General features: G+C 41.6%; 1 protein-coding gene across 2 annotated transcripts in view; it reads right to left on the bottom strand.

Annotated features, from left to right (window-relative positions):
* The window catches only part of USP22 (ubiquitin specific peptidase 22), a 46,595-nt gene extending 34,618 nt beyond the window's left edge, over positions 1 to 11,977 (bottom strand). Inside the window, exon 1 of one of the 2 annotated variants that reach the window (XM_019656726.1) lies at positions 10,798 to 11,977. In XM_019656726.1, coding sequence (XP_019512271.1) covers positions 10,798 to 10,968 — 171 coding nt within the window. In that variant the 5' untranslated portion in view covers positions 10,969 to 11,977. Of the gene's footprint in view, positions 1 to 10,205; positions 10,227 to 10,797 lie in introns of those variants that run through there. The other variant, XM_019656727.1, reaches the window with a different exon arrangement.
* Between the last annotated feature and the right edge of the window lie 12,249 nt (positions 11,978 to 24,226).

The raw sequence follows: 24,226 nt of genomic DNA, 5'->3' as shown, positions 1-24,226 counted from the left end.
CATGTATAAAATTAATTACTTGAATAATATAATTTCATTCAGTGGTGATTTCAGTATGTTTGACGGAAAAAACCTGATTCCCAGCCAGGGCCACTGCCTGTATGGTGTTTGCACGTTCTCCCGCGTCTGTGTGAGTTTCTTCCGGGGACTCTGGCTTCCTCCCACCTCCCAAAGCTGTGCATGTGAGGTGAACTGGCATGGCTAAGTTGTCCTAGTGAGAGTGATGGTGGTGTGAGGGCACTGCGCTGGAAGGGCCTCCTGTCCGGTGGGGTTCTCCCTGCACTGAGCTGCTGGGATTAGTTCCGACTACCTGCCAGGACTGGAGTTGGTGGGCTAGGAAATAATTGTCTTGTTTTTATTAACCTTTCTCATATGTATGTATAGCTCACATTTATTACAATGTCTGGTATTACAAGAGAAGTGTTTTGGATCTTTATTTGGAAGTTTGGTGATGTTTTTGTGACCAGAAATAGGCCATCGGAACTCAACTCGTTTAGATCAGTTGGCCTATGGTAAAATTGGTTTCGATAAACGTTTCACTTCAAGTCACAGTTTCCAAAAACCTACCGACAACAGTGAGTCAGTGAGGACTGCTGTACAGACGTGTGTAAACGCATACCTGTTTCCTTGCTCTGGCCCTGAAAGCCTCGAAGCCTTAACACTTCAGGATTAACAAGTGGCAGAGCCAAGGCCCAGACCATATTTTCTAACTCCTTCTCCAACAAAAAGAACCAGAGCTCCTTGGAAAAATGGCAGATTCCAAGACTGGGGCAGAAAATATACAACAGGAGCTCCGAACACCTTAAAATACAAGGAAGGAAGGAAGGAAGGAAGGAAGTGCTCAACAACAAAAACAAGTGACGAGGGTCTCTCAAAGGGACACAGAAGCCAAATGAAGAGCTCCCAGCGGCTAAAGCTGGAACAGCTGGAGCAACAAAATAAATAACATAGTACTGGATTCTAATCTATAGTATAAAATAAATATCCACAAGTCCACACTGATATAAATGATTGAATACACACATGAATGGGGGAGAAAGGACAAATCTTCCTTTTAGCAAAATTCCAAATGATTTATATATAGATACTCTGCCCTCAGGGAAATGGAGCATAACTACCCACTCCCTAAAGTGCCTGTGCAAAGACGACGATCCTCCAAAGAGGAGAGGATAAAAAGGAGGGGAAAAATGTCACTTTACTACAGTAGGGCAATCTGACAGTCATGTGGTCAAGCTTACCATCAATGGTGATAAGTCGTGTTGATTATATCACCTTTGACAGAACCTGAGAAGGGCGCTCCACCTATGTCTTCCTCCCCAAACCTATAACTGTGAGAAAAACATCAGACAAAACCAAATCGAGGGACATCCTACAAATGATCAGTACCCTCAAAACTGTTAAGGGAGGTCTGAGAATCAAAAATACGGAAGGTCTGAGAAACTGTCACCATCTAGAGAAGCCTGAGACATGATGACTAAAATGTGATGTAGGATCCTGCATTGGGTCCTGGGGATAAAATTTCTGCAATTATTTTTTTAAAAATATATACATTCATGAATTTTAAGCTTCCACAGTAAAACTTACCAACATCTGAGCATCTAGAATTTAGGAGAAAACTAGTAAGATCTGAATAAAGTATTAAGTTTAATAATGTATCAAGTTCAGTCATTAGCTGTGACAAACGTACCACAGTAAAGTAAGATGTTAATCAGGAAACCGGGGGTTTGTGTGTCACATATGGGAATGCTCTGTGTTATTTTTGTAAGCTTTCTGTAAATCTAAAACTATTATTAATTTGCATACAACCAAATACACACACAAATGGAAACTGTGGCAATCTGAGTAAGATGGGCAAATTGTATTAAAGATGGAGACATCCTGGTTGTAACACTGTACCACAGATTTGCAAGATCTTACCACTGGCGGAAACGAAGTAAAGGGCGCATGGGATCTCTCTCTATTATTTTTTTACAACAGCATTTAATCTACAATCATCCCAAAACAAAAACTTTAAGAAAGAAAACCTTTTTCCTTTTTAGACCTTTTTAGTTGGAGTGGCGTGCCTCCCACTCAGTATGGTGTAATGTTTTGCTGTAATGAGTTGAAAGATCCAGTAAATAAATAAAGCAAAAAATTAATTCCTCAAAGCAAAAAAAGTTAGAAAAGTTTGCTTAAAAAAAGGACATATTAAAAAAAATAGACCAAAAAAAAAAAAAGGAAAGCCAGGAGAGAGCTCTCAGCAGCATTCTTGCCATCATCTAAGTACCTGAATGGTTGTGAACAAAGACTCACTCAGTCATTTGTGGAGCTAGTAACAGGTCCATTTCACAGCTCTTGGTCTACTATCTACCAGACCGTGTGTCTTGTCTGTCCAAGTATTCTGTCTAAGCCAGCAACAGCAGAACTGATCCCAACGATGATTTCTACTCAAAAGATCAAACGAGATTCATTCATATCTCAATAGACGGATCTCAGACTCCAGAATTGAAACAGCATTGGTAAAAAGATGACCAGTAGTACAGAACCCTAGAGTAAATCTTTTTCTAAAACAAATGGCAAAGTACCACTAACTCAAGATAAATACAAGACCATTTTTCAACTGAAATGAACTCCCTTTCCACAGCACAACCCAAGGCCTGACACCACCCCTCTAGCTACTCTCTTCTTAGGCAAACGTCCATAGGCTGATATCTATAGTCACTTTGTAAAGCTACAAAATGGAAATTACGGCATTACTTACACTCTATGAAACTACACTATCTTAAACTTTCATGTTTTACATTTTGGTTTTTATTTCTCCCCTTTTAGCTACCTCCCTTGCTCCCTGCTGTTTCCTATATAAAAGTGCACTATTAGATTCATCTCAGGTCTGACATCAAGTAGACAATCAAATTTTAATCCCTTGGCAAACCAAAACGTATAGCTAAAAATGTCTTGCATAAGACCATTCATTCTCTAAACTGATTACCAGGATTACGTTTTACAAATTCTTAAATTCTCCAAAATAAAAGCTTGTATTAAAAAAAAAGGAAAATACACAATGCTGTTATCAAAGGACTATTGATTGCACAGCTAAAAAGAATAAGAGCTATATGCATAGGCAACAAATGACAAAAGGAAACCATATATATATATATATATATATATATTTACATAAAAACAAAAACATGTAACTTTCCTACATATGTACACACATGGGCAATTTTTTTAAAAATCTAGAAGACCCAGGCAGCAAACAGATCTTAATAGTGGTTATCTAGGGCCAGGGAAGACTCACCTTGTATATTCTGTAAATCTTTAAGGTAGGTTTTTTTTTTTTTTTTTTACACATTGAGAATGCATTCATATTATTATTTCTGGTAGTTACTTTTTTAAGAAAGACATGGATTCATCAATTTTAAGCCTCCTCAGTAAAACTTACCCACATCTGAGCATCTAGAAATATCCATGTATAGGCTAAAATTATCCTGTTTAGGAATTTTCATTAGACAGCTACAAATGTTCTGAATTTAAAAGTAGATATTGTCTTGTTATGTGACACCTCCTTTTTAATTGGCCTTTTAACAATTATGATTTCAATTCCTCAAGACAGAAATCCTGGGCAAGTGTTGACTCCAGACTGAAGAGAGAATGGTAACTTCAAAAAAAATGGAATCATCCCACTTTCTTCCAAACGCTGCCCATGCCACATTTTTTTTAAAATAGTGGCGTTAAAAACCACAAACATAGAAAAAAAAAATCTGCTCAAGGTGGCAAAGTAGGTAAATGCTGTGCTTGCCTCCTCTCACGACCACATTAAAATTACAACTAAACTACAAAACCATCATAAAGCATCGTGTAAAATCTTGCTAAACGGAAACCCTACAACAAAACATACAGAAGAAGCCACCTTGAGACTGGCAGGATGGGCAGAGACGTGGAACGAGCTAGTCCCACACAAGTATGACCATTAAACCTGGAAGGATATTTCAGTTGTGAAGGTCTCCCCTGAGGAGTGAGGGATCCCAGCCCCACACCAAGTTCCCCAGCCCAGGGTTCCACTGCTGGGAAGAGAAGTTCGCAGAACTTCTGGCTGTGAAACCCAGCGGAGATTGTGGCTGAGTGAGACAGAGGTCAGCTAGAGTCCCAGGAGCTCCTCTTACAGGTCCATGCGTGGACTTACTCACTGAGCTCCAGTGCTGGGGCAGCAGCTCGAAAGGTGCCAGGGACAGACATATAGCGGGGAACTGAGTTGTCTGGCTTCAGTGCAAAAGCTTTCTCGCAGACAGAAATGCTGGTAGAATACAATGTTTCTCTGTTGAGCCCTCCCTACTATCGATGTGCATACCCAGGCAGCTGCCATATCTGAGTCTCCATCAACCTAGCTAACACCATTCATCCACCCCACCCTGGTGATTCCCAGACCCCACCACACCCAACTTGCAGGCTCACCCAAGCCAGTTCCAGTGGCTTTTGCATACAAACAGCCTATCTTGGCTTATGATGTATGGACTTTCCTAAAATTTCTCAAAGGCTCACAAAACCCAAACAAGCTGCATCTGGCTTCAGCGAGTCCCATACCTCTTGCTAAGCAGCCCCCAAGCCAGGCACTAGTGGCAGCCAGTTCAGCTCCCCACTTGGCCTCTCCAGGCACCTCCAAACCCAGTGCGGGTAGGCAGCCATCTTCGGATTGCTTTGTGGTTCATGCCAGATGGCCCTGGGCAGGGCACAGGCTGCAGCTGAACTTGGCCTGTGGCAGGGCCCCTTTCAGGAGGCCCAGGGACTGGCACTCCCAATGGCCAGCTTCAGACTGAGCCAGAGCATCACCTGGCTGCCTCCAAGGACAACACACCAGGGCAGAATGAGCAGGCACCAGAACCCCACTAAAGCAAATCCTGCTGTTTCAGGTCAGTCTCTGCACTACAGCTCCTCCAATGTATCACCACCAGTCCTCACAACCAATCATCCCAAAGGTCAATCCCTCCCATTGATGTGCAAACACCAACAGGGTTCAACTACAACAGAAAGGAACACACAACCCATACCAGGGATACACCTGGAGTAAACAGGCTCAGGTGACCAGGGAGACTGTGCCACTGGGTCCCACAAGACACCTATTACCTAAGGCCATTTTTCTAAGACCAGGAGACATAGAAGCCCTAGCTAATACACAGAAACAAACACGGGGAGACAGTCATAACAGGGAGACAAGGAAACATGTCTCAAATGATAGAACAGAACAAAGATCCAGAGAAAGACCTAAACAAAATGGAGACAAGTAATCTACCAGACGCCAAGTTCCAAACACTGATTATAAGGATGCTCAATGATCTAAGGGAGAACTTCAACAAAGAGATAGGAGATGGAAATGGAGATGGAGGGTCGGCCGAGTGGCACGTTGGTTAAGAGCTGGCTTGGGAAACCAGCTCTGAGCAGCAGGGCCCTGGTTCGGATCCCACGAGGGCCAGTGACACTGCCCTATACAGCTAAGATGGTGAACCACAGCTTGACCTGGAGCTGGGCTGCTGTGAGTTGCCAGCAATGGCTTAGGCTGCAGTCCCTGCTGCAGTGGGCTGCCATAGCTACCGTGAGTGGATGGCAGTCAGCGTGAGCGGCTGGCAGCCGGTGTGAGCTGCCAAGAGCCGCCGTGAGCGGCCGTTCAGAGGCCGGCGACCAACCTGCCTCACCCGGGAAGAGCACAATGATAATACCAACATGGGCCAGTGAAGCAATATCCTCCACAACTAGACTGAAGAACAAAATGGACAGTAACTTGTCTGTTCCCCAACAAGATGAACCCAAAGAGGCCAACACCAAGACACATCATAATTAAAGTGCCAAAGATTAAAGACAAAGAAAGAATCTTAAAAGCAGCAAGAAAAAAGCAGTTAGTTACATACAAGGGAACTCCAATGAGACTATCAGCTGATTTCTCAACAGAAACTTTGCAGGCCAGAAGGGATTGGCACAAAATATTCAAAGTGATGAAATGCAAGGACATACAACCAAGATTACTCTACCCAGCAAAGCTATCATTTAGAATAAAAGGACAGATAAAGAGCTTCCCAGACAAGAAAAAGCTAAAAAAGTTCATCACCACCAAACCAGTTTTACAAGAAATGTTAGAGGGACTTCTTTAAGATGAAAAAAATAAAATAGATTAAAAATATGAATAAAATGTCAATAACCACATATCTATCAACAATTATTTTAAATGTAAATGGATTAAATGCTCCAATCAAAAGATAAGGTAGCTAAATGGATAAGAAAACAAGACCCTTACATATGCTGCCTACAAGGGACTCACTTCTGACAGACTGAAAGATGGAAAAAAGATATTTCATGAAAATGGGAAAAACAAGAAACAAAAAAGCTCAATACTTATACCAGGCAAAACAGACATTAAAACAAGGCCATAACAAGACACAGAAAAGGATCCAGTAATCCCACTTCTGGGTATTTATCTAAAGAAACTACTTTGAGGGGACGTTCACTGCAGCATTGTTTACAATAGCCAAAATGTGGGGGCAGCCTAGGTGTCCAGTGATAGAAGAATGGATAATGGCACATACACCAGGGGTGTCAAAAAATTGTATACACATGACTTGTATTCCTCTTTTGTTATTGGTGTACGTTGCGTATTACAATTTTAATAGTTTTTTCCTTTCTTAAAATGTATATACATATTTTTGGCAGCCTCTGTATATACAGTGGAATACTGTTCTGCCAGGGAAGGGAATGGGTTCTTGCCATCTGCAGCAGCATGGATGAACCTGGAGGGTATTGTGCTGAGTGGAGTATGTCAAGACAGAGAAAGACAGATGCAATGTGATTTGGCTTATATGTGTAATCTAAAGAACAAAATAAACAAACAAACAAAACAGAAAGAAACTCATAGATACAGAGAATATTTTGATGGCTGCCAGGTGGGAGGGGGGTTGGAGGGCAGGTAAAAAAGGGGAAGGGGTTAATAAATACAAATTGGTTGTTACACAGTAGTCATAGGGTACAGCACAAGGCAGATGGTCAATAACATTGTAATAACTATGTATAGTGTCAGATGGGTACCACATTTATTGGGGTGATAGATGGGAGAGGGTTTGGGGGGCAGTGTGAAAAAGATAAAAGGGTTAAGAAGTACAAACTAGTAGTTACAACATAGTCATGGGGATGTAAAGCGAAGCATAGGGAATATAGTCAATAATATGGTAATAACTATGTACAGTGTCAGGTGGGTACTGGGCTAGTCAGGGGGATCACTTCTTAAATTATACCAATGTCTAACCACTATGGTGTACACCTGAAATATAAAATATTGAATGTCAAAAAAGGGGCAAAATCGGGCCGGCCGAGTAGCTCAGTTGGTTAAGAGTTGGCTTAAGAGTGCAAGCTTTGAGCAACAGGGCCGCCGGATCAAGTCCCACATGGGCCAGTGACGCTGCGTCCGAGCTGAGCTGTTGCTGAGCTGCCAACAGGTGGCAGGATGCCTCAACTGATGTAACAACAAGATTGCCTGTTCGATGGTAGGTTACACCCACCCGCAACTAAGACTGAACTCAGCACCTTGAGCTCAGCTGCTGCTCGGATGGCTCAGTGGGTAGAGCATGCGCTCTAAACAACAAGGCTGCCGGTTCGACTCCCGCATGAGATGGTGGCTATGCCCACCTGCAACTAAGATTGAACACAGCACCTTGAGCTTAGAGGCCACGAGCTGCCAACGTGCAGCCAGATGGCGACTGGCGCTCTCCACAACAGAGACTGAAGAACAACAACTTGGCTGGTCCCCTTCCCCAATTCCCCAACACTGTTCCCCTCCCCCAATTCTCCAATAAAATCTTAAAAAAAAAAAAAGGCAAAATAATGAAAATCAATCACCTTTTTGGTGTTATGCCTTAAAATTTAAAAAAAAAGAAAAAAGAAAAGAATGCTCGAGTAAGGTGTTACTTCTGGATCTTAGAGCCCTCTGGCCTCTCACCTATCATTTCCCCAATAGATATCCTTTCTAGCCCTTTTCCCAGACAAAAACTTTTCCTAAGAATTTCTACCCAAAGAGTTGCTTTAGACCCTAAGCTCTGTTCCTTAAAAGGCTCAAAAGCAGTTTCCTGTCCTCCACATTACTGCCCAAATTAAACCAAACTCAAGTTAAACCAGTACAAAATTACTAGCAGTATGTTTGACAACTCTTCTTCACTTGTGGTAAAATATATTTGGTAAAAGTATTTACTATAGCTACAAAAAGGGCTCTGTGTGTTGAGGACAAGTTGCTGTAAAATTTTAGTCACAGAAATGGTTCAAAGAAAGAAATTATTTAAAAACATTACCTGTACCCCAGCCAAAATATAATGTAGACTATGTTAAGTCATAATAGCCAACAAAACTGAAAATCCCTGATGGATGTTTTTATTGCTAATTTCTATCTTCACATATAGACCCTTAAGTGGCAAGACACTTGTATTTACCACATGCCAGAAATGCACAGGACAGGCCACTGTGGTAGCACTGAGTCCTATATCATGAAACATTTTTAGTCAGTAGTGCAATTCAAGCCTAAAGCAGGCAGAAAGTTATCAAATCTGACCATGTTCTTCTCACTCTGCAGAAAAGAAAAATTAAAGTTTGGATACAAAAACCATAACCTACCTGTACTTAGATAAGAAAACGTTTAACTCCTGTTCACCAGGGATTCATTTCTATCATTACACTGCAGCAGAGTGTCAACTTCACAAGGCGCCTTTGTTTACAAAGATTATAACTTAAGTTAGCATATCTTTATAGGAAACTTATGGTTAAAAACAAAAATGTACTAAGCTTATAGATCTGCTGCGAATCCTATGCAAACTTTAAATAAAATGTGTAGTCACTGTTAATCAGCAGAATTAAAATGTTTCTCAAACCAACTCTTCCTTGACTGGGCCACTAGATAGTGCTAGAAATGCAGTTACACAGGACTCAAACTGATACAAGAAAATGATCCCCCTAAAATTCAGAGAATAACAGATGGAGAATGTTGTTATAGTTCATGATTGGTATACTACCAAAAGGTACTGCAATACTGACAGACCTGAATTTTCAAAGAAACATTTATCACCACCTCTTGTCCGTCTACAGCTCAAGTTATTCCTTCAACAACTTTCAAACTAAGCAACTGATGTTAAAAACTAATCCAAGCCACATACATTAAATTAAAAAAAAGTGATGCTTTTCTTTAGAAAATTAGGCAGTTAAGGATGGGTTAAACTTGACTCCCAACTTTGTTAAAAATTACAGGGGAGTGAAGAAGACGGAAAAGAGCAGGAGATTCCCTACTTAATACAAGTGGAGATGAATCTTGTATCACATAAATGTTGACCAAGACTACAGCACAGTAATAAGATCATCACCTGAAAAGCATCGGTTTCAGCCAGGCAGATTTTAAAGGACACACAATTTCATTAGGAAGAATTCAACTTCAATCCTAATGTAAATCTATTTCATCTTTGGTTTTAGTTCATTCTAAGTAATGACTGCTTCCCGATACTATGACTGATAAGAAAATTAAGCTTAACATTACCTCCAAATCAGCAGATCCGTTACTTTTCCCATAAAAAAAAATGCTACTCAAGGTGGAAATTGCCTAATGACTCCCAAACTCAGATGTAAACTTGCTAAGCCCTGTTTAACTGTAAAACCAAGGTTTATTCAGATTAAGAGGAAAGAATACCATTATTTCCTGATTTCCAAATGATTGATAAGTCTAATCGCTTGGATGGGATGTACACCTGAAAAATAACACTATTTCTTCACTGTCTCAGGGAAGCAATCAGTTTCTCGCTAAGACTCTTACAGCAGAAAGCACGCCAAGTCCCACCTTCCCATCAGACTAACCTTTTCTTTTAAATACACTTCTTCATTACTACCAGTGCTTCTCCATCGTTGTGGTGATAACGACATGGCTTTCCTAGAAATGGCTCTCAAAGGCCCATGATTCGCTACATTTCTAACTGTCCACCTTGCTCTGCGACTGCAACCACGCCCAAACCTGAAATGGCCCCCCGCCCCCCCCCAAAAAAGCCATCTCCCTATGTTCTTGTAGATTCTGGACCCGGTGGGGTGTTCTAGTCAAGCACAGCGGTAATTACGTCTTAATAACCCCAGCCCTGACACACGGTTCCATTCCCTTGGCCCAGGTAATCTAATGGAATACTCTGCTATAGAATGCAGACTCAAGATGGTGGCAGGGAACTCACCCGCAGCAGGCCACCACACAGGCCCCAGATAATCTTTGTCCCCTATTAGTTTTTGTCTTATTTTTTCTCAGTCCGCATCCCCGACCCCCAACCCTTCCACGCCTAGAGGATTCCTCCCAGTGGCCTCGCGCTGGAACGTCAAGACATCTGAGTCCTCAGTACCAGGATTCCAACGCAATCCAGGAAGAGAGAACCGCCCCCTTCCAGACCTGGACTCGCCCACCCCCGAAATTAGACACGGTCCCGAGACCCCGCCCTTGCTGAGTCCCTACCCCACGCCCCGCGGCCAGACGCGAAGAAAGACGGGGGAAGGGAGAGAAAGCGGGGGGAGGAAGGGGAGAGAGAATGGGGGAGGGGAATGAAAAAACAGAAGAATACTCTCGTGTCCACCCTACCCCCGGCGTGCGCAGCCCGGGCTGGGTACGTGGGAGGCTAATAAGCCCTCCCTACCCTCTTCCTCTCGCCCCTAACAGGGCCCAGAAGCACCCCATCCCGCGGGTGCCAAGCAGCGCTGCAAAGGGAGGGGTCTCCTCCGGCCCCCGGCCCAGCCCGCGGTTTCGGGAGGTAAGGAAGTGAGGAGGTGGGTTCTCACCTTGCGCTTGCGGGCCTCCGCCGTGCCGCTCCACACGAAGCACTGGTAGATGGCCCGCAGGTTCTGCTTCCAGTTGTCCACTTTGAAGCTGCTCAGGTGCGTACACCCCGGCGGCGTCACCACCAGCTCCGCGTCCATGGCCTCGCTCTCCGGCTCAGGCCGGGAAACCATGGGGGGCAAGGCCCGGCCGCGCGCTGGAGGCGGCGAGGGGGACGAGGACGACGCCAGCGCGGCGCGGGAGCTGCTCGTCGGCGGTCCCCGACAGGCCAAGGGTCTGGCGTTTGGACAAAGCACAAGCGGCAGACAAAGATGGTGCTGCACGGCCGCGGAGGGGGAGGTGACGGCTATCCAGACGCCGACCGCGCAGCGCTCTCCGGGTTCGCGGAGGGCGGGGCGGGACACGGACGCCGCGGACTGAGACTACGTCACCCCCGGGCCGGTCGCGGGCGCCGCACTGCGCATGCTCTAGCCGTTTCAGGCCCCGCCCCGCCGCCCCTCCTCCCATGCCCACAGGCTCTTGGGCGAACTGTACCGGAGTGGGCGGCGAGAGATTGGAGTTAACGAAGGTCCGCCCCCGCACTTACACCATTGGTCACCGACTGTCCAGTGGCACCAGCGGCCGTTTCGTCAGCTATCAGTACAGTTCAGAGCCCCCTCCCGGGACTGGGACTGCTTGACGTTCCTGGTCTCCCATCGAGAAGTGGGGAGGTGGGGCCATGCAGAGGATTGGGTGACGCGGGATGTCCGTCAGGGCACTGAACCGGTTTGCACTGGCCTGAGCTCTGCTGCAAAGAGGCGGAGCGACGAGCTGAGTTGTCCAAATCCTTGCAGTCTGGCCGGGCGTTGGTCTCCAAGCGCACTGTCCCCCGAAGGCAGTACTTCCGTGTTTCACTGTCAGTACTGTTGACAACAGAAGTCCTTCTTCTGGGACTCTGCAGGGCTCTCCATCTTCGAAGCGATCCCAGACATTACAGTGCTGTCACCGTGGACTGGAACTGCCACTACCTGCCTGATGCTGCTTCAAGGAAGCAGGCTGGGGTCCCTCCCGACCAGAACGCGCAGCCTAGTGGGTCTAATCCAACGCTATCCAAAGAAATAGGATGCGAGCTGCATATCTAATTTTAAATTTTCTAACAGCCACATTTTAAAAAATGAAAAATAGGTGAAATTAAATAATAGCAAACTTTAATCCAATATAGCCAATATATCATTTCAACATGTAAGCTATATTGCAAACTTATTAAATGAAATATTTTACAGTTTTGGGACGAATTCTTCAAGATCTGGTATTTTACACTTACAGTACATCCAATTCATACTAGCCGTATTTTAAGTGCTCACGGCTACCATGTTGGACAGCACAGGTCTAACTAGTGCCTAAATGACTGAACCAGGGCAGACTGAAAAGATCTTTAAAGACAAATGCAGTGTCTTGGGGGAAGTAAAGGCCCAAAGGATCTGGGAAAACTTGGAGGCCGTGTGGTGCTACTCAGTTATACTGATCAAACTGCTAACTGCTTTACTGAATTCCTGGACGGCTTAAGAAAACAGCAATTGCTGTCCAGGCCAGTCCAAAGCAATCACAAGTTTTAAAAAAATAAATAAATGAGTAAAGATAATAATGGCGTAGTAGTTAATACTGCAGGGTTAAATAGACTGAGGACAAGAATGAAGCATTTGTGATGAGAACAAATTGCCAAGTACACTTTTACCTTGGGCCTTGGCCCCCTCTACCTACAATGTGTTCCACCCCCATATTCCATGGCTTATACTCCCTACCCTCCTGCAGGGCTTTATCAGGCATTGCCTTCTCAGTGAGGCCTTCCACTACCACCCTACTGAAAATTATAACCCTCCCAAAATTCTCCCCTTACCCTGCTTTATTTTTCTCCAAAGAATTTATTTACTCAGTAGCACAAAAACTCCATGAGGGTAATGATTTGTGTGTGTTTTATTTACTACCATATTCCCCAGTGCCCAGAATAGTATTGGTTACATGCAGGTTCTCAAAATTACCTGTTGAATTAATTAACCCAAACAAGCTTTTATAGGAGAATCTAACAAGATCATTCTCAGAATAAAACACTGGTTAAGTAACGCACCCTGTGGATATGTTAGAGAAAGGAATATCAGTTTACTAAAAAGTGAAATCATAAACAGTCAATAAGTCAGGAATTAAAAATTATGTGATTCACCTCTATAAATATATGTAAGGAGTATTCCAATATTACTGGGCTTACAAATATGATTTGATTTCAAGGATTGTTTGCTTAGAAGTTGGTAGTTACAAAATAGTCATGGGGATGTAAAGTACAGCATAGGGGATATAGTCAATATTATTGGAATAACTATATATAATGCCAGGTGTGTACTAGACTTATCGGGGAATCACTTCATAACTTATATAAATGTCTAAGCACTATGCTGTACACCTGAAGCTAATATAAAATAATATTGAATGTCAACTGTAATTGGAAAAAAAGAATGTGTGCTTATTTCATTCCCCTAATATCTATAATAATGTTTTTATCAGTACATCATATAACCATGAAAGAATTTCTGTGCTCTCTACTTGAGTTATAAATAATGATTTAAAATGCCCTGTAATTGGAATAGCCTTACACATAAATAAATTAAAACAAAATATATCCTTCAGAAGCAATTTCCAAAAGAGGCATGGACAAAGCTATTTAGTATAGCGCTGGGGAGGTGGGGCGCTGAAAACACCTTAAATGGACATTAATAAAAGAATGGTTGAATAAACTGTGGAATAGCCATTCTAAGGAATACTATGCAGTTGTTTTAAAAATTGAAATAGATCTATAAGTACTAATATGGAAAGTCTTTAAGACATAAGTGAATAAAACAAACTGCATAAATATATAGACTGTATGCTAACAGTTACAGGAAAATAATACTATATGTAGGTGTATATTAAAGGGCTAGAAGAAACAAACAAATCCAGCAATCATAGTTAACTTCTGGTAAGGAATAACTTAGTCTATAATGTTTGAATTTTTGCATTGAGAATCATATTTTACTTGAAAAACTATATTTTCTTACTTGAAAACTTAAAAAGAAATGACAAAGTGTCAAGATATGAGGGCACATAAAGAAGCTAAGGCCCAGATAAAGGGGACTTGCTCAAATGCACACATTCATACTGTTCCACAACATCTAGAAAACAGTCAAGGGTCCAAAAATTCTATTTATTCATCTATCCAGAAAATAAGTTAGGCTGCTAACTTATAGTCCTGGCTCCAGCACTTACTGTCTGTGTAACCTGGGGCAGAGTCCTTAATGTTCTCAGCCTGTTTACTTATCTGTTAAAATTGGGGCTATATCAACTCAGTGCTCATATTAAAGGGTTGTAGAAAGAGATAAATGAGATAAGAGCAAAGCTCTTAGCACATGCCTGTCATTTATTAAAGACTCATGAGACATCAGCAATTATTGATCTGGCAACTCGCATGGCATTGAGATGATTAAGACAATATCCACTTTAAGAATCCCACAATGTAATGGGATAAACAGCAGTGTTAACAGGCAATTATAGTTACATGAAATTGCAGTGATAAAGGAAAGTCCAAGTGATTTGAAAACATTCCAAGACACTCCTAACTCTAACCTCACCCATGTAGTCGCAGTGGAGGGGATCCAGAAATGTTTCTATGTCTTACCTAAGTATAGAAGGATGGGCAAGAGTTTGCCGATTTTTTAAAATAAGTGACATGAGGAGGGATTTACCTCAAACAGTATTTGATACCATCCATGGCACTAACATGGCCTAAAATGTATTCTCTATATTTATGTTATTTAATTTTTTGTTTTCAAATAAAAAAAATTTAAACACTGCTAAAACTATGCTTCTAAGATAGCCCAGTAATATTCTAGACCAATCTTCCTTCAGATAACAACTATGAACTCTGAACAGAATACAAAAAAACATATCCCAGAATGCATTGGAGATCGAAACAAAGCAGGCAGACTGGGAGGGAGTAGACACTTGGAAGATAGGATCTGCCCAGAACAAGTAATCTTTCTGTTTTTTTATGGCTTATAAAGCAGGCCATATTTGGAGGAGCCCAGGTAGGAAGCTGAAACTCTGATAAAAACAAAACAGAACAAACAAAAAATCACCAGTCTTTCTGAACTGAAAAAGCAAAGAACAGAGTACAGGATAATTAAAGTCATTGAAAAGTGAGGAGAATCAGAGAAGGGGAGTCCCAGAGGCAGTGTATAAGCTATGTCCAAGTATCTAGTTGACCACTGAACCACTCGTTGGGGAAAGTTAAAATAGTCCAATTAGAAAAAAGAAGTGAGCAGAGATTTAAGCTTCTAGCCAAGAAATATTTAAATTTGAAGTCAACTGCCTGCTAAAACAAAAATATCAACTCTCTTTGGAGGTATATAACAAAACCTATATTTTCAACAATATAATATTCATAGCATTCAGGGTACAATCTGTAAAAAATAAAATAAAATAAATGGAGTCACACTAAAATGGAGTTGCAGCTGCCATGCCGGAAGAGCTGTCTTGCACCTCTTATGCCTCAAACTTTTGGAATGTTAAAAAAACAACAAAATAATCTTTGGACTGGATCTAAAGCATCACTAAAGTCCCAAAGAACTGTTTGCAAAGATAACATGAAAGCAGATGTTATGACTACCCTACTGCTGACTACTGGACTGAAAATTTAAAATATTGTTTAGAATTAGAATCTCTATGTTAGCTTATCTATGCCAATAGAAATGGCTTCCTTCTATTCATGTAATTGTTTCCCTTCCCTTTCTCATAAATACTCCTTGCCTCTGTCTCCTAATTGGAACACTACTTGGATTTCTGCCTGAATCGGTGCTTCCTGAATAACTATTCTTTTTTTTAATCTCAAATAAGTGCTTGTTGCTTCTTACTTTCAAAAGCCTTTTATTTTTAGGTTGCAAACCCAACATTATTTGATATATGAAGAAAAAACAGGATGATATAGTCCATTTTCAAGAGATAAAACAGTTAAAAGATGAACAACCCTAAAATATTTGTAAGTAGCATATGAAGACCAAAGCAGTTATGATAACTGTGCTCAGTAAAGTAAAAGAAAATATCCTTGAAATGAATGAAAAGATAGGAAATGGCAGTGAAATAGAAACATAAGAGAAACAAATGGAAGTCCTGGAATTGAATTATGAAATATCTGCAATAAAAAGATCACCAAGTGAACTTAAGGGCGGAATAGAAATGACACAGGTTAAGAGTCAGTAAATTTGTAGATCAGTTGAAATTATCCAATCAGCAGAATAGAGAAAATATTTTGGAAAAAAGTGAACAGAGGTTCAGAGATAACATCAAAAGTCCTAATATATGTGTAATCCAAGTCCCAGAAGAAGAGGTAAAAGAATACGAGAGAGAATATATATATATATATATATATATACATATATATATATATATATATTTGAAGAAATAATGGTAAATCCCAAGTAGAATAACTGAAGAAAACTTGCCTAAATACAGCATAGTTTAATGACTAAAAACAAATAATAAAAAACAGTGGAACAATATCTTGCAAATGCTGAAAGACAAAAGTTGCTAGTCCAAAACTATATGGCACACAGATGCCATTTTTTAAAGATTGGGAGAGATAGGTATTTCATCTAACTCATAGGAGCTAACACAGAAAGTCAAACAAAATGGGGAGACAGAAGAATTGTCTGAAATGCAGAAACAAGAAAAAAAAACAGAAAAACTCTAATGAAATGGAGATAAGTAATTTGATAAAAAATTTAAAGTAATGTTCATAAATGTGCTCAACAAGCTTGAGAATAGAATAGAGGAACTCAGAAAGCACTTCAACAAATAGTTAGAAAATGTAATAAAGAACCAATTAGAGGTGAAGAATATAATAACTGAAATGAAAAATACACTAGAAGGAATCAACAGCACATTAATTTTAATACAGAAGAACAGATTAGGAACCTGGAAGACAGAATAGTGGTAAGCACCCAATCAGAACAGCAAAATGAAAAAAAATTATTTTTGATGAGGATAGAATGAGACCTTTGGGATAACATCAGGCACTGTAACATTTGCTTTATAGGGATTCCAGAAGAAGAAAAGAGCGAAAGGGACAGAAAGTATATTTGAAGAAATAATAGCTAAAAACTTTCCTAATCTGGGGAACGAAACAGGTATCCAGGTCCAGGAAGCACAGAGAGTTCCAAACAAGAAGGACTCAAAGAGGCCCACACCAAGACATATTGTAGCTAAAATGGCAAAAGTTAAGGATAAAGAGACAATATTAAAGCCCAGGGCCAGGCAGTTTCACAGGTAAGTTGTACCAGACATTTACAGAAGAAATAATACCTATACATCTCAAACTATTCCAAAATATTGAAGAGGAAGGAATGCTTCCAAACTCATTCAACAAGGACAGCATTACCGTGATGCCAAAACCAGACAAAGACACTGAGAGACAGAGAGAGAGAGAGAGAGAGAGAGAGAGAGAGAGAGAGAGAGAGACAGACAGAGAGAGAGACAGAGAGAGAGAGAGGAAGGGAGGGAGAGAATGAATGAATTACAGGCCAATATCCCTCATAAGCATAGATTCAAAAATTATTAACAAAATGCTAGCAAACCAAATGAATTCAACAATACATTAAAAGGATTATACACTGTGATGAAGTGGGATTTATGCCAGAATGTAAGCGTGGTTCAACATCCACAAAACAATTGATGAGTCATTACACCAACCAAAACAAGCATAACAATCATATGATCATGTCAATAGATGTAGAAAAAGCATCTGAAAAATTCAACATCCATTTATGATAAAAACTCTCAATAAAGTGGGAATATAAGAAACATCTCAATATGATAAAGGCTATATATGACAAGCCCACAGCTCATATACTGAGTGGTGAAAAGCTGAAAGCTATTCCTCTAAGATTAGGAACAAGATAAGGATGACAGCTCTCACCATTAGTATTCAATGTAAATATTGGAAGTCCTAACCACAGCAATCAGACAAGAAAAAGAAATAAAAGACATCCTAAATGGAAAGTAAGAAGTAAACTGTCGGGCTAGCCGAGTGGCGTGTTGGTTAAGAGCTGGCTTGGAATGCCAGAGGGACCGGGTTCGGATCCCACATATGAGGGCCAGTGACACTGCCCTCTACAGCTAAGATGCTGAACAACAGCTCAACCTGGAGCTGGGCTACCATGAGTTGCCGGCGATGCCGTAGGCTGCAGTGGGTTGCCACGGGCTACCCTGTGTAGCCAGCAGCCAGCGTGAGTGGGCCAGATTTCTATTGGGTTGTCGGAAAAGTCATGACATGTTTTTGTGACAAAAAACGAAAAAATACATCATGACTTTTCCGACAACCCAATATATACAGTGAAAATATCTATCAGTAATACAAGCAAAATAAATAAGTCTCATATAAAAGAAATCTAAAAGATTTTTCTCCAGCAAATCTGTACTACAAGAAATGATAAGGGAGAGGTAGGTCCAAGATGGCAGCATAGGAGGACACTGAGCTTTCCCCTTCCCAAGAACACATTAAATGTATACCTATATTTAGAGCAATTCCTCCTGAGAAACAACTGAAAGAAAATTGAACAGCTTCTGCACAACAAACAAGAGGGAGACTGCATAAAGAAGGTTGGAAAGGTGAGAGCTCTCTGGGAGCTAAAGGAATTATCCAGGATAAGAGAAACTGGTAAGTACCTTGTTTATATCTCCAATGCACTTCGATAGCAGGCAGGAGCTCTATCCAGGTTCTCTGCCCAACCTTCAGGGCTGCTGTAGCATGTCCCCAGCCACCCCTTCCTAAACTAGATCCAGTAGGAGTAGGAGGGCACCATAGCACACATACAAGTGGCCCTTCCACCTGGAGATTGATCCAGCGGGCATGGCAGAGTAATGTTCATGCATGCAGGGACTCCCCCAGCTGGAGAGGCACAGAGCTAGCAAAGAATTGAGGTACCCACAGGCAGTGGGTGGGGTACTGTTTTATGCTTACATGGAGCTGCCTCACCCAGAAAGGCTGTGGAACTAGCAAAGTGCAGGGATATGTGCACGCAGGCCTGCCTCAACTGAAGAAAGGGGGGAGCTGTTAGGGCCTTGCTGCACATGCACATAGGACAGACCTACCCAGACCAGTTTGGGCAATAGACAAAGTAACAGGGCAAGCAGAGAGCATGCACATAATGGGCAGCCCTGCCTAAGCAGGGCAGCCTCACCTGGATCAGAAGGACAAGGACACACCAGGCTGCCCCACCAGAACCCACTCCATCTGGCCACGCAGCACACCAGGCACTGCATGCATCTGCCCTGATTACAATGCCCGAGCTGAACTGTCAGCAGGTGGCAGGATGGCACAGCTGATGAGAGCACATGCTCCTAACAACAAGACTGCCTGTTCGATGGTGGCTATGCTCACCCGCAATTAAGACTGAACTCGGCACCTTGAGCTGAGCTGCCACCCGGATGGCTCAGTGGTTAGAGCGTGCGCTCTTAACAACAAGACTGCTGGTTCGACTCCCACATGGGATGGTAGCTAGTGGCTACGCCCACCCACAACTGAGATTGTAACACAGCACCTTGAGCTGAGCTGCCGCTTGGATTGCTCAGTGGATAGAGCGTGTGCTCTTAACAACAAGGCCACTGGTTCAACTCCTGCATGTGATGGTGGCTACACTCACCCACAACTAAAATTATAACACAGCACCTTAAGCTTAGAGGCCACAAGCTGCCAACGGGCAGCCAGATGGCAACTGGCACCCTCCACAACTAAGATTGAAGAACAACAACTTGGCTGGTCCCCCGCCCCAATTCCCCAACACTGTTCCCCTCCCCCAATTCCCCAATTAATAAATAAATAAATAAATAAATAAACAAGCTTCCCTTGGTTTCTTTGATCTTTTGTATTTTTCTTTTTTTGGCTTCTATTTCATTTATTCCTGTTCTGATCTTTATTATTTCCTTTCTTCTACTTACTTTGGGCTTTCTTTGTTCGTCTTTTTCCAGTTCCTTCTGTTGTAAAGTTAGTTTGTTTATTTGGGGTTTTTTGTTTGTTTGTTTCTTGAGGTAGACCTGTATTGCTATGAATTTTCCCCTTAGAAATACTTTGGCTGTGTCCCATACATTTTGGGACATTGTGTTTTCATTTGTCTCAAGACATCTTTTTATTTCTTCCTTGATCTCTTTGTTAACCCATTCATTGTTTAGTAACATGTTATTTAACCTCCATGTGTTTGTGTGTTTTTCAGTTTCCTTCTTGTAATTGATTTCTAGCTTCATGCCATTGTGATTGGAGAAGATACTTGATATGATTTTCATTTGCTTCTTCTTTTTTTTTTTTAAGGCATTATTATTAGGAGAAGGTACTCCAAAGAGTTTGGAGCAGGCTGAGCAAAAGAAGAAGCTTGAAAGGCCGATTTGTATCTACTTAAATTTATTGAGACTTGTTTTGTGGCGTAACATGTGGTCTATTCACGAAAATGTTCCATGTGCACTTGTATGGAGTGTATATTATGCTTTTGTTAAAATGGTCTAAAAATATCAATGAAATCCATGTGATCTAATGTGTCATTTAAGGCCACTGTTTTCTTGTTGATTTTCTGTCTAGAGGATGTATCCATTGATGTCAATGGAGTGTTAAAGCCCCCTACCATTACTGTATTACTAGTATCTCTCCCTTTATGTCCCTCAATATTTGCTTTATATACTTAGGCCCTCTTACATTGGGTGCATAGATGTTTACAGGACTTATATTCTCTTGTTAGAATGACCCCTTTATTATTATTAAATGCTCTCTTGGTCTCTTCTTTCAGCTCTTGTTTTAAAGTCTATTTTACTTGATATAAGTATTGATACCCCAACTTTTTTCCCTTTTCATTTGCATGAAATATCTTTTTTCATCTCTTTACTTTCAGCCTGTATCTGTCTTTTGATCTGAAGTGAATTTCTTGTAGGTAGTATAAGACAACAGCTCTGATGACCATCCCAGAAAAAGAGTTCCAAAATTGCTTTGAAGGGTGGACTAGGTGCTGCTGGCATCAGTGCATAGCTTCCCAAGGGGAGTACTTTGAAGGTGACCATAATGATATTCAGCAATGAGGTATGTAGCACTTTGCTAGGATGAGTTCGCGAACTTAATTGTCAGGCTTGATTGTCTTATGTGTCTTTGTGTGTATTGTTAATTTATTGTTGTAATTACACATGATCTTCCTACTTTTGTCTTTAAGCTTTGTACTACCTTTATAGTTGGTTTATCCACTGCTTTTACTGTTTGCCTTTGTCAATGAATATTTTATTCCTTTCATATATTTTCTCATTCATATTTTTTATTTTTTATTTCTACTTAAAGAAGTCCCTTTAACACTTCATGTAATACTATTTTCATGATGATGAATGCCTTTAGCTTTTTTTTTTTTCTGGGAAACTCTATCTCTCCCTTGATTCTAATGAGCTGCGGGAGACCAGCTCCCACAGGTCCAGGGGTTCCCTCAGGTGGAGACGGAGTCCGTGAGGAAAAAGAAGAAAGACGCACGGAGACACAGGAGCGCTTTCAAGAAGAAGTGTCTCAGTTTATTTTTTACAGCATGTCCTTTTTATACTGGACAGTTGACTATATTATTGAGCTGTTTTTTCCAGAGTTAAACTTTTACCCGTTAGGAAGTTGTTTTTCTTATATGTTCTCTCCCAGGGCCTATTTTTCTGAGAAGTTGTTTTGCTCAGAGTTTTACCTTCTCATGATGTTTCTGATACAGCCTGATCTGTTCTATACTAATGACTAACATCCTAACTATGTTTCAATCTTTACCAAAGTGAATTTCTGCCTTAGCACTTAAAGGATGTTTACTATAACTACTTAGCAATTGTTTCAAGCACTACTGGGTAAATAGAGTCCTAACAACTATAAGGTGCATAACTTATCTATTACTAAGAAACTAACAGCAAAGCAGAATTATCGTAATATGTCTAAAACTCACTTATTTGGTTAGGGTAAATAAAACAATCAATATAAGAAGGGGTGTCAGATCTTTATCCTACTGGGGGCATCCAAAAGGGAATTTAAATTTTCCAAGACATAAAGCAGTATCTGTTTCTCAGTCAGAGCTTCAGAATTTGTCACAATAGCAGTGCGCTTGGCCATGTCAGACACTGAGGTGCAGCCAGCTCCCAACAATGAGCCTTGCTGGTTAGAACAATTTTGGTTGTAGATTGTTGTTTTTCTCTATTTTTAATACTTTGTGCCAATCCCTTCTGGCCTGCAAAGTTTCTGTTGAGAAATCAGCTGAAAGTCTTATGGGGGCTCCCTTGTAGGTAACTAACTGCTTTTCTCTTGCTGCTTTTAAGATTCTTTTTTTGTCTTTAACCTTTGGCATTTTAATTACGATGTGTCTTGGTGTGGGCCTTTTTGAGTTCATCTTGTTTGGGACTCTGCACTTTCTGGATTTGTATGTCTATTTCCTTTGACAGGTTAGGGATGTTTTCTATCATTATTCCTCAAATAGATTTTCAAACCCCTGCTCTCTCTTTTCTTCTTCTGATTCCCCTATGATGTGAATGTTGGTATGCTTAATGTTGTCCCTACCTTCAATATTTTTATTTTTTTTATTTTTATTTTTGTTTGCTGTTCTGTTTTGGTTTTCTGCTAACTTGCCATCTAAATCACTGATTCAGTACTCTGCTTCATCTAATCTGTTGATTTCCTCTAATGTATTCTTTATTTCAGTTATTGTAGTCTTCATTTCTGACTGGTTCTGTTATGGTTTTATCTCTTTTTTGAGGTTCTCCCTGTGTTCATCTATTCTTCCCCTAAGTTCATTGGACATTCTTATAACTTGTGTTTGAACTCTACATCTGGTAGATTGCTTGTCTCCATTTCATTTAGTTATTTTTCTGGAGATTTGTGTTGTTCTTTCATTTCAGACATGTTTCCTTGACTTCTCATTTTGACTGACATCCTGTGTTTGTTTCTATATGTTAGGTAAATCTGCTATGTATCCCAGTCTTGGCAGAGTGGCTTATGTAGTAGATGTCCTATAAGGTTCAATGGCATAGGTTCCCTGTTCACCCTGTGCTAGGTCTTTAATGGGTGTGCCTTGTGTGGGTTGTGTTTTTTTTGCTATTGTAGTTTAGTCTGGGTTGCTGTTGGCATGTGAGTGAGTAGGATTGTCCCTTGTGCTTCCTGGCTGTAAACCTGGACATGACTACAGTGGAAAAGATTTTGTGCAGATGCTGACTCAACAGAGGGAGAGTTGCATAGCAGGACTCCATTGCCAGCCAAGTGTGTCCTTTTGGTGTGCCATTTGTGGATCTGGTTGGGTGGTGCTCTGGTGTCATCTGAAGCTGGGCACTGGGTGTATTGGTTTTGGAGATCTTGGGAGGGTTTCCAGTGCAGGCCAAGATCAGCCACTGTTTGCGCCTAGCTTGGGACCACTAGGTGGGAGCTACAAAGTGATCTGCAGTTGGTTGCTACTTGTTCTAGGCTTGGAGGTACTTGTAGAGGCTAGTCTGGGAACTGAGGATAGTGCTAGGCTTGGGACACTTTGTTGGGCATCATGATGTGAGCTGAGACCAAGCACCTGTTGTGCCAGGTTTGTGGCTGGTTGCTTGACTCTGCATTCCAAGTCAACAATTGCCCCAGTGTATCCCAGGTGTGGGGCCACCTGATGAGATTTACAATGCAAGTTGAGTCTGGTCATCACTTGGTCTGGGTTTGGTGTCACTTAGCAAGAGATACAGAGCATGATGAGTCTAGCCACCTTTTGTGTGGTGTTTGGGACCTTTGAGAGATTTCACAAAAGTTCACAGCACAAGTCAAGGCAGGTTGCTTGTGTAAAAAAGCTGCTGGAAGCATCTTGGGCCAGGCACTAAAGCTGATTAGGGGTGGAGTCTTAGGGAATCACTAGGGTGGGGCTAACAGTTTTAGACAGGTTAATGGAGAACACAGATTTGGTGCTGCCTGCACCAGGCTGGCTGGGTTGGGGGAGTGCTCAACAAAGGAACAATGGCTCCTGCTAGTGCTTCCATCCTGAGAGAGCTTCCCCAACCTCTGCCCATTCAGCCCTCTCCCTAAAAGCAGTCAATTCAGTTCCTCCCCATTTTCCCCTACAATTTTTGAGCTGTTGCTCCAGCACTGGAGCCCAGAGTGAGTAAGTTTGTGAAGGCATGGGCCCCTGAAGAGGAATGCCTGGGACTGCAGCAGCCCTCTGTCTCACTCAGACACAGTCCCTACTGTTTCTACAGCCAGATGTTATCTTCCTGGCACTGATGCCTTAGGGTGGGGATCCTGGTGTGGGTCTGGGACCCCTCTTTCCTCAGGGAAGACCTCTGCAGCTGAGATAACCCACCTTATTCTAAATTGTCACATGATGGTAATTGCCCTATCCATGTCAGTGCTACCCCTACCAGCCTTAACTT

The sequence above is a fragment of the Hipposideros armiger genome, unplaced genomic scaffold, assembly GCF_001890085.2.
Source record: "Hipposideros armiger isolate ML-2016 unplaced genomic scaffold, ASM189008v1 scaffold_264, whole genome shotgun sequence".
Classification (NCBI taxonomy): domain Eukaryota; kingdom Metazoa; phylum Chordata; class Mammalia; order Chiroptera; family Hipposideridae; genus Hipposideros; species Hipposideros armiger.
Note: the sequence above shows the minus strand (reverse complement) of the source record. Positions and strands in the feature narration are given on the sequence as shown.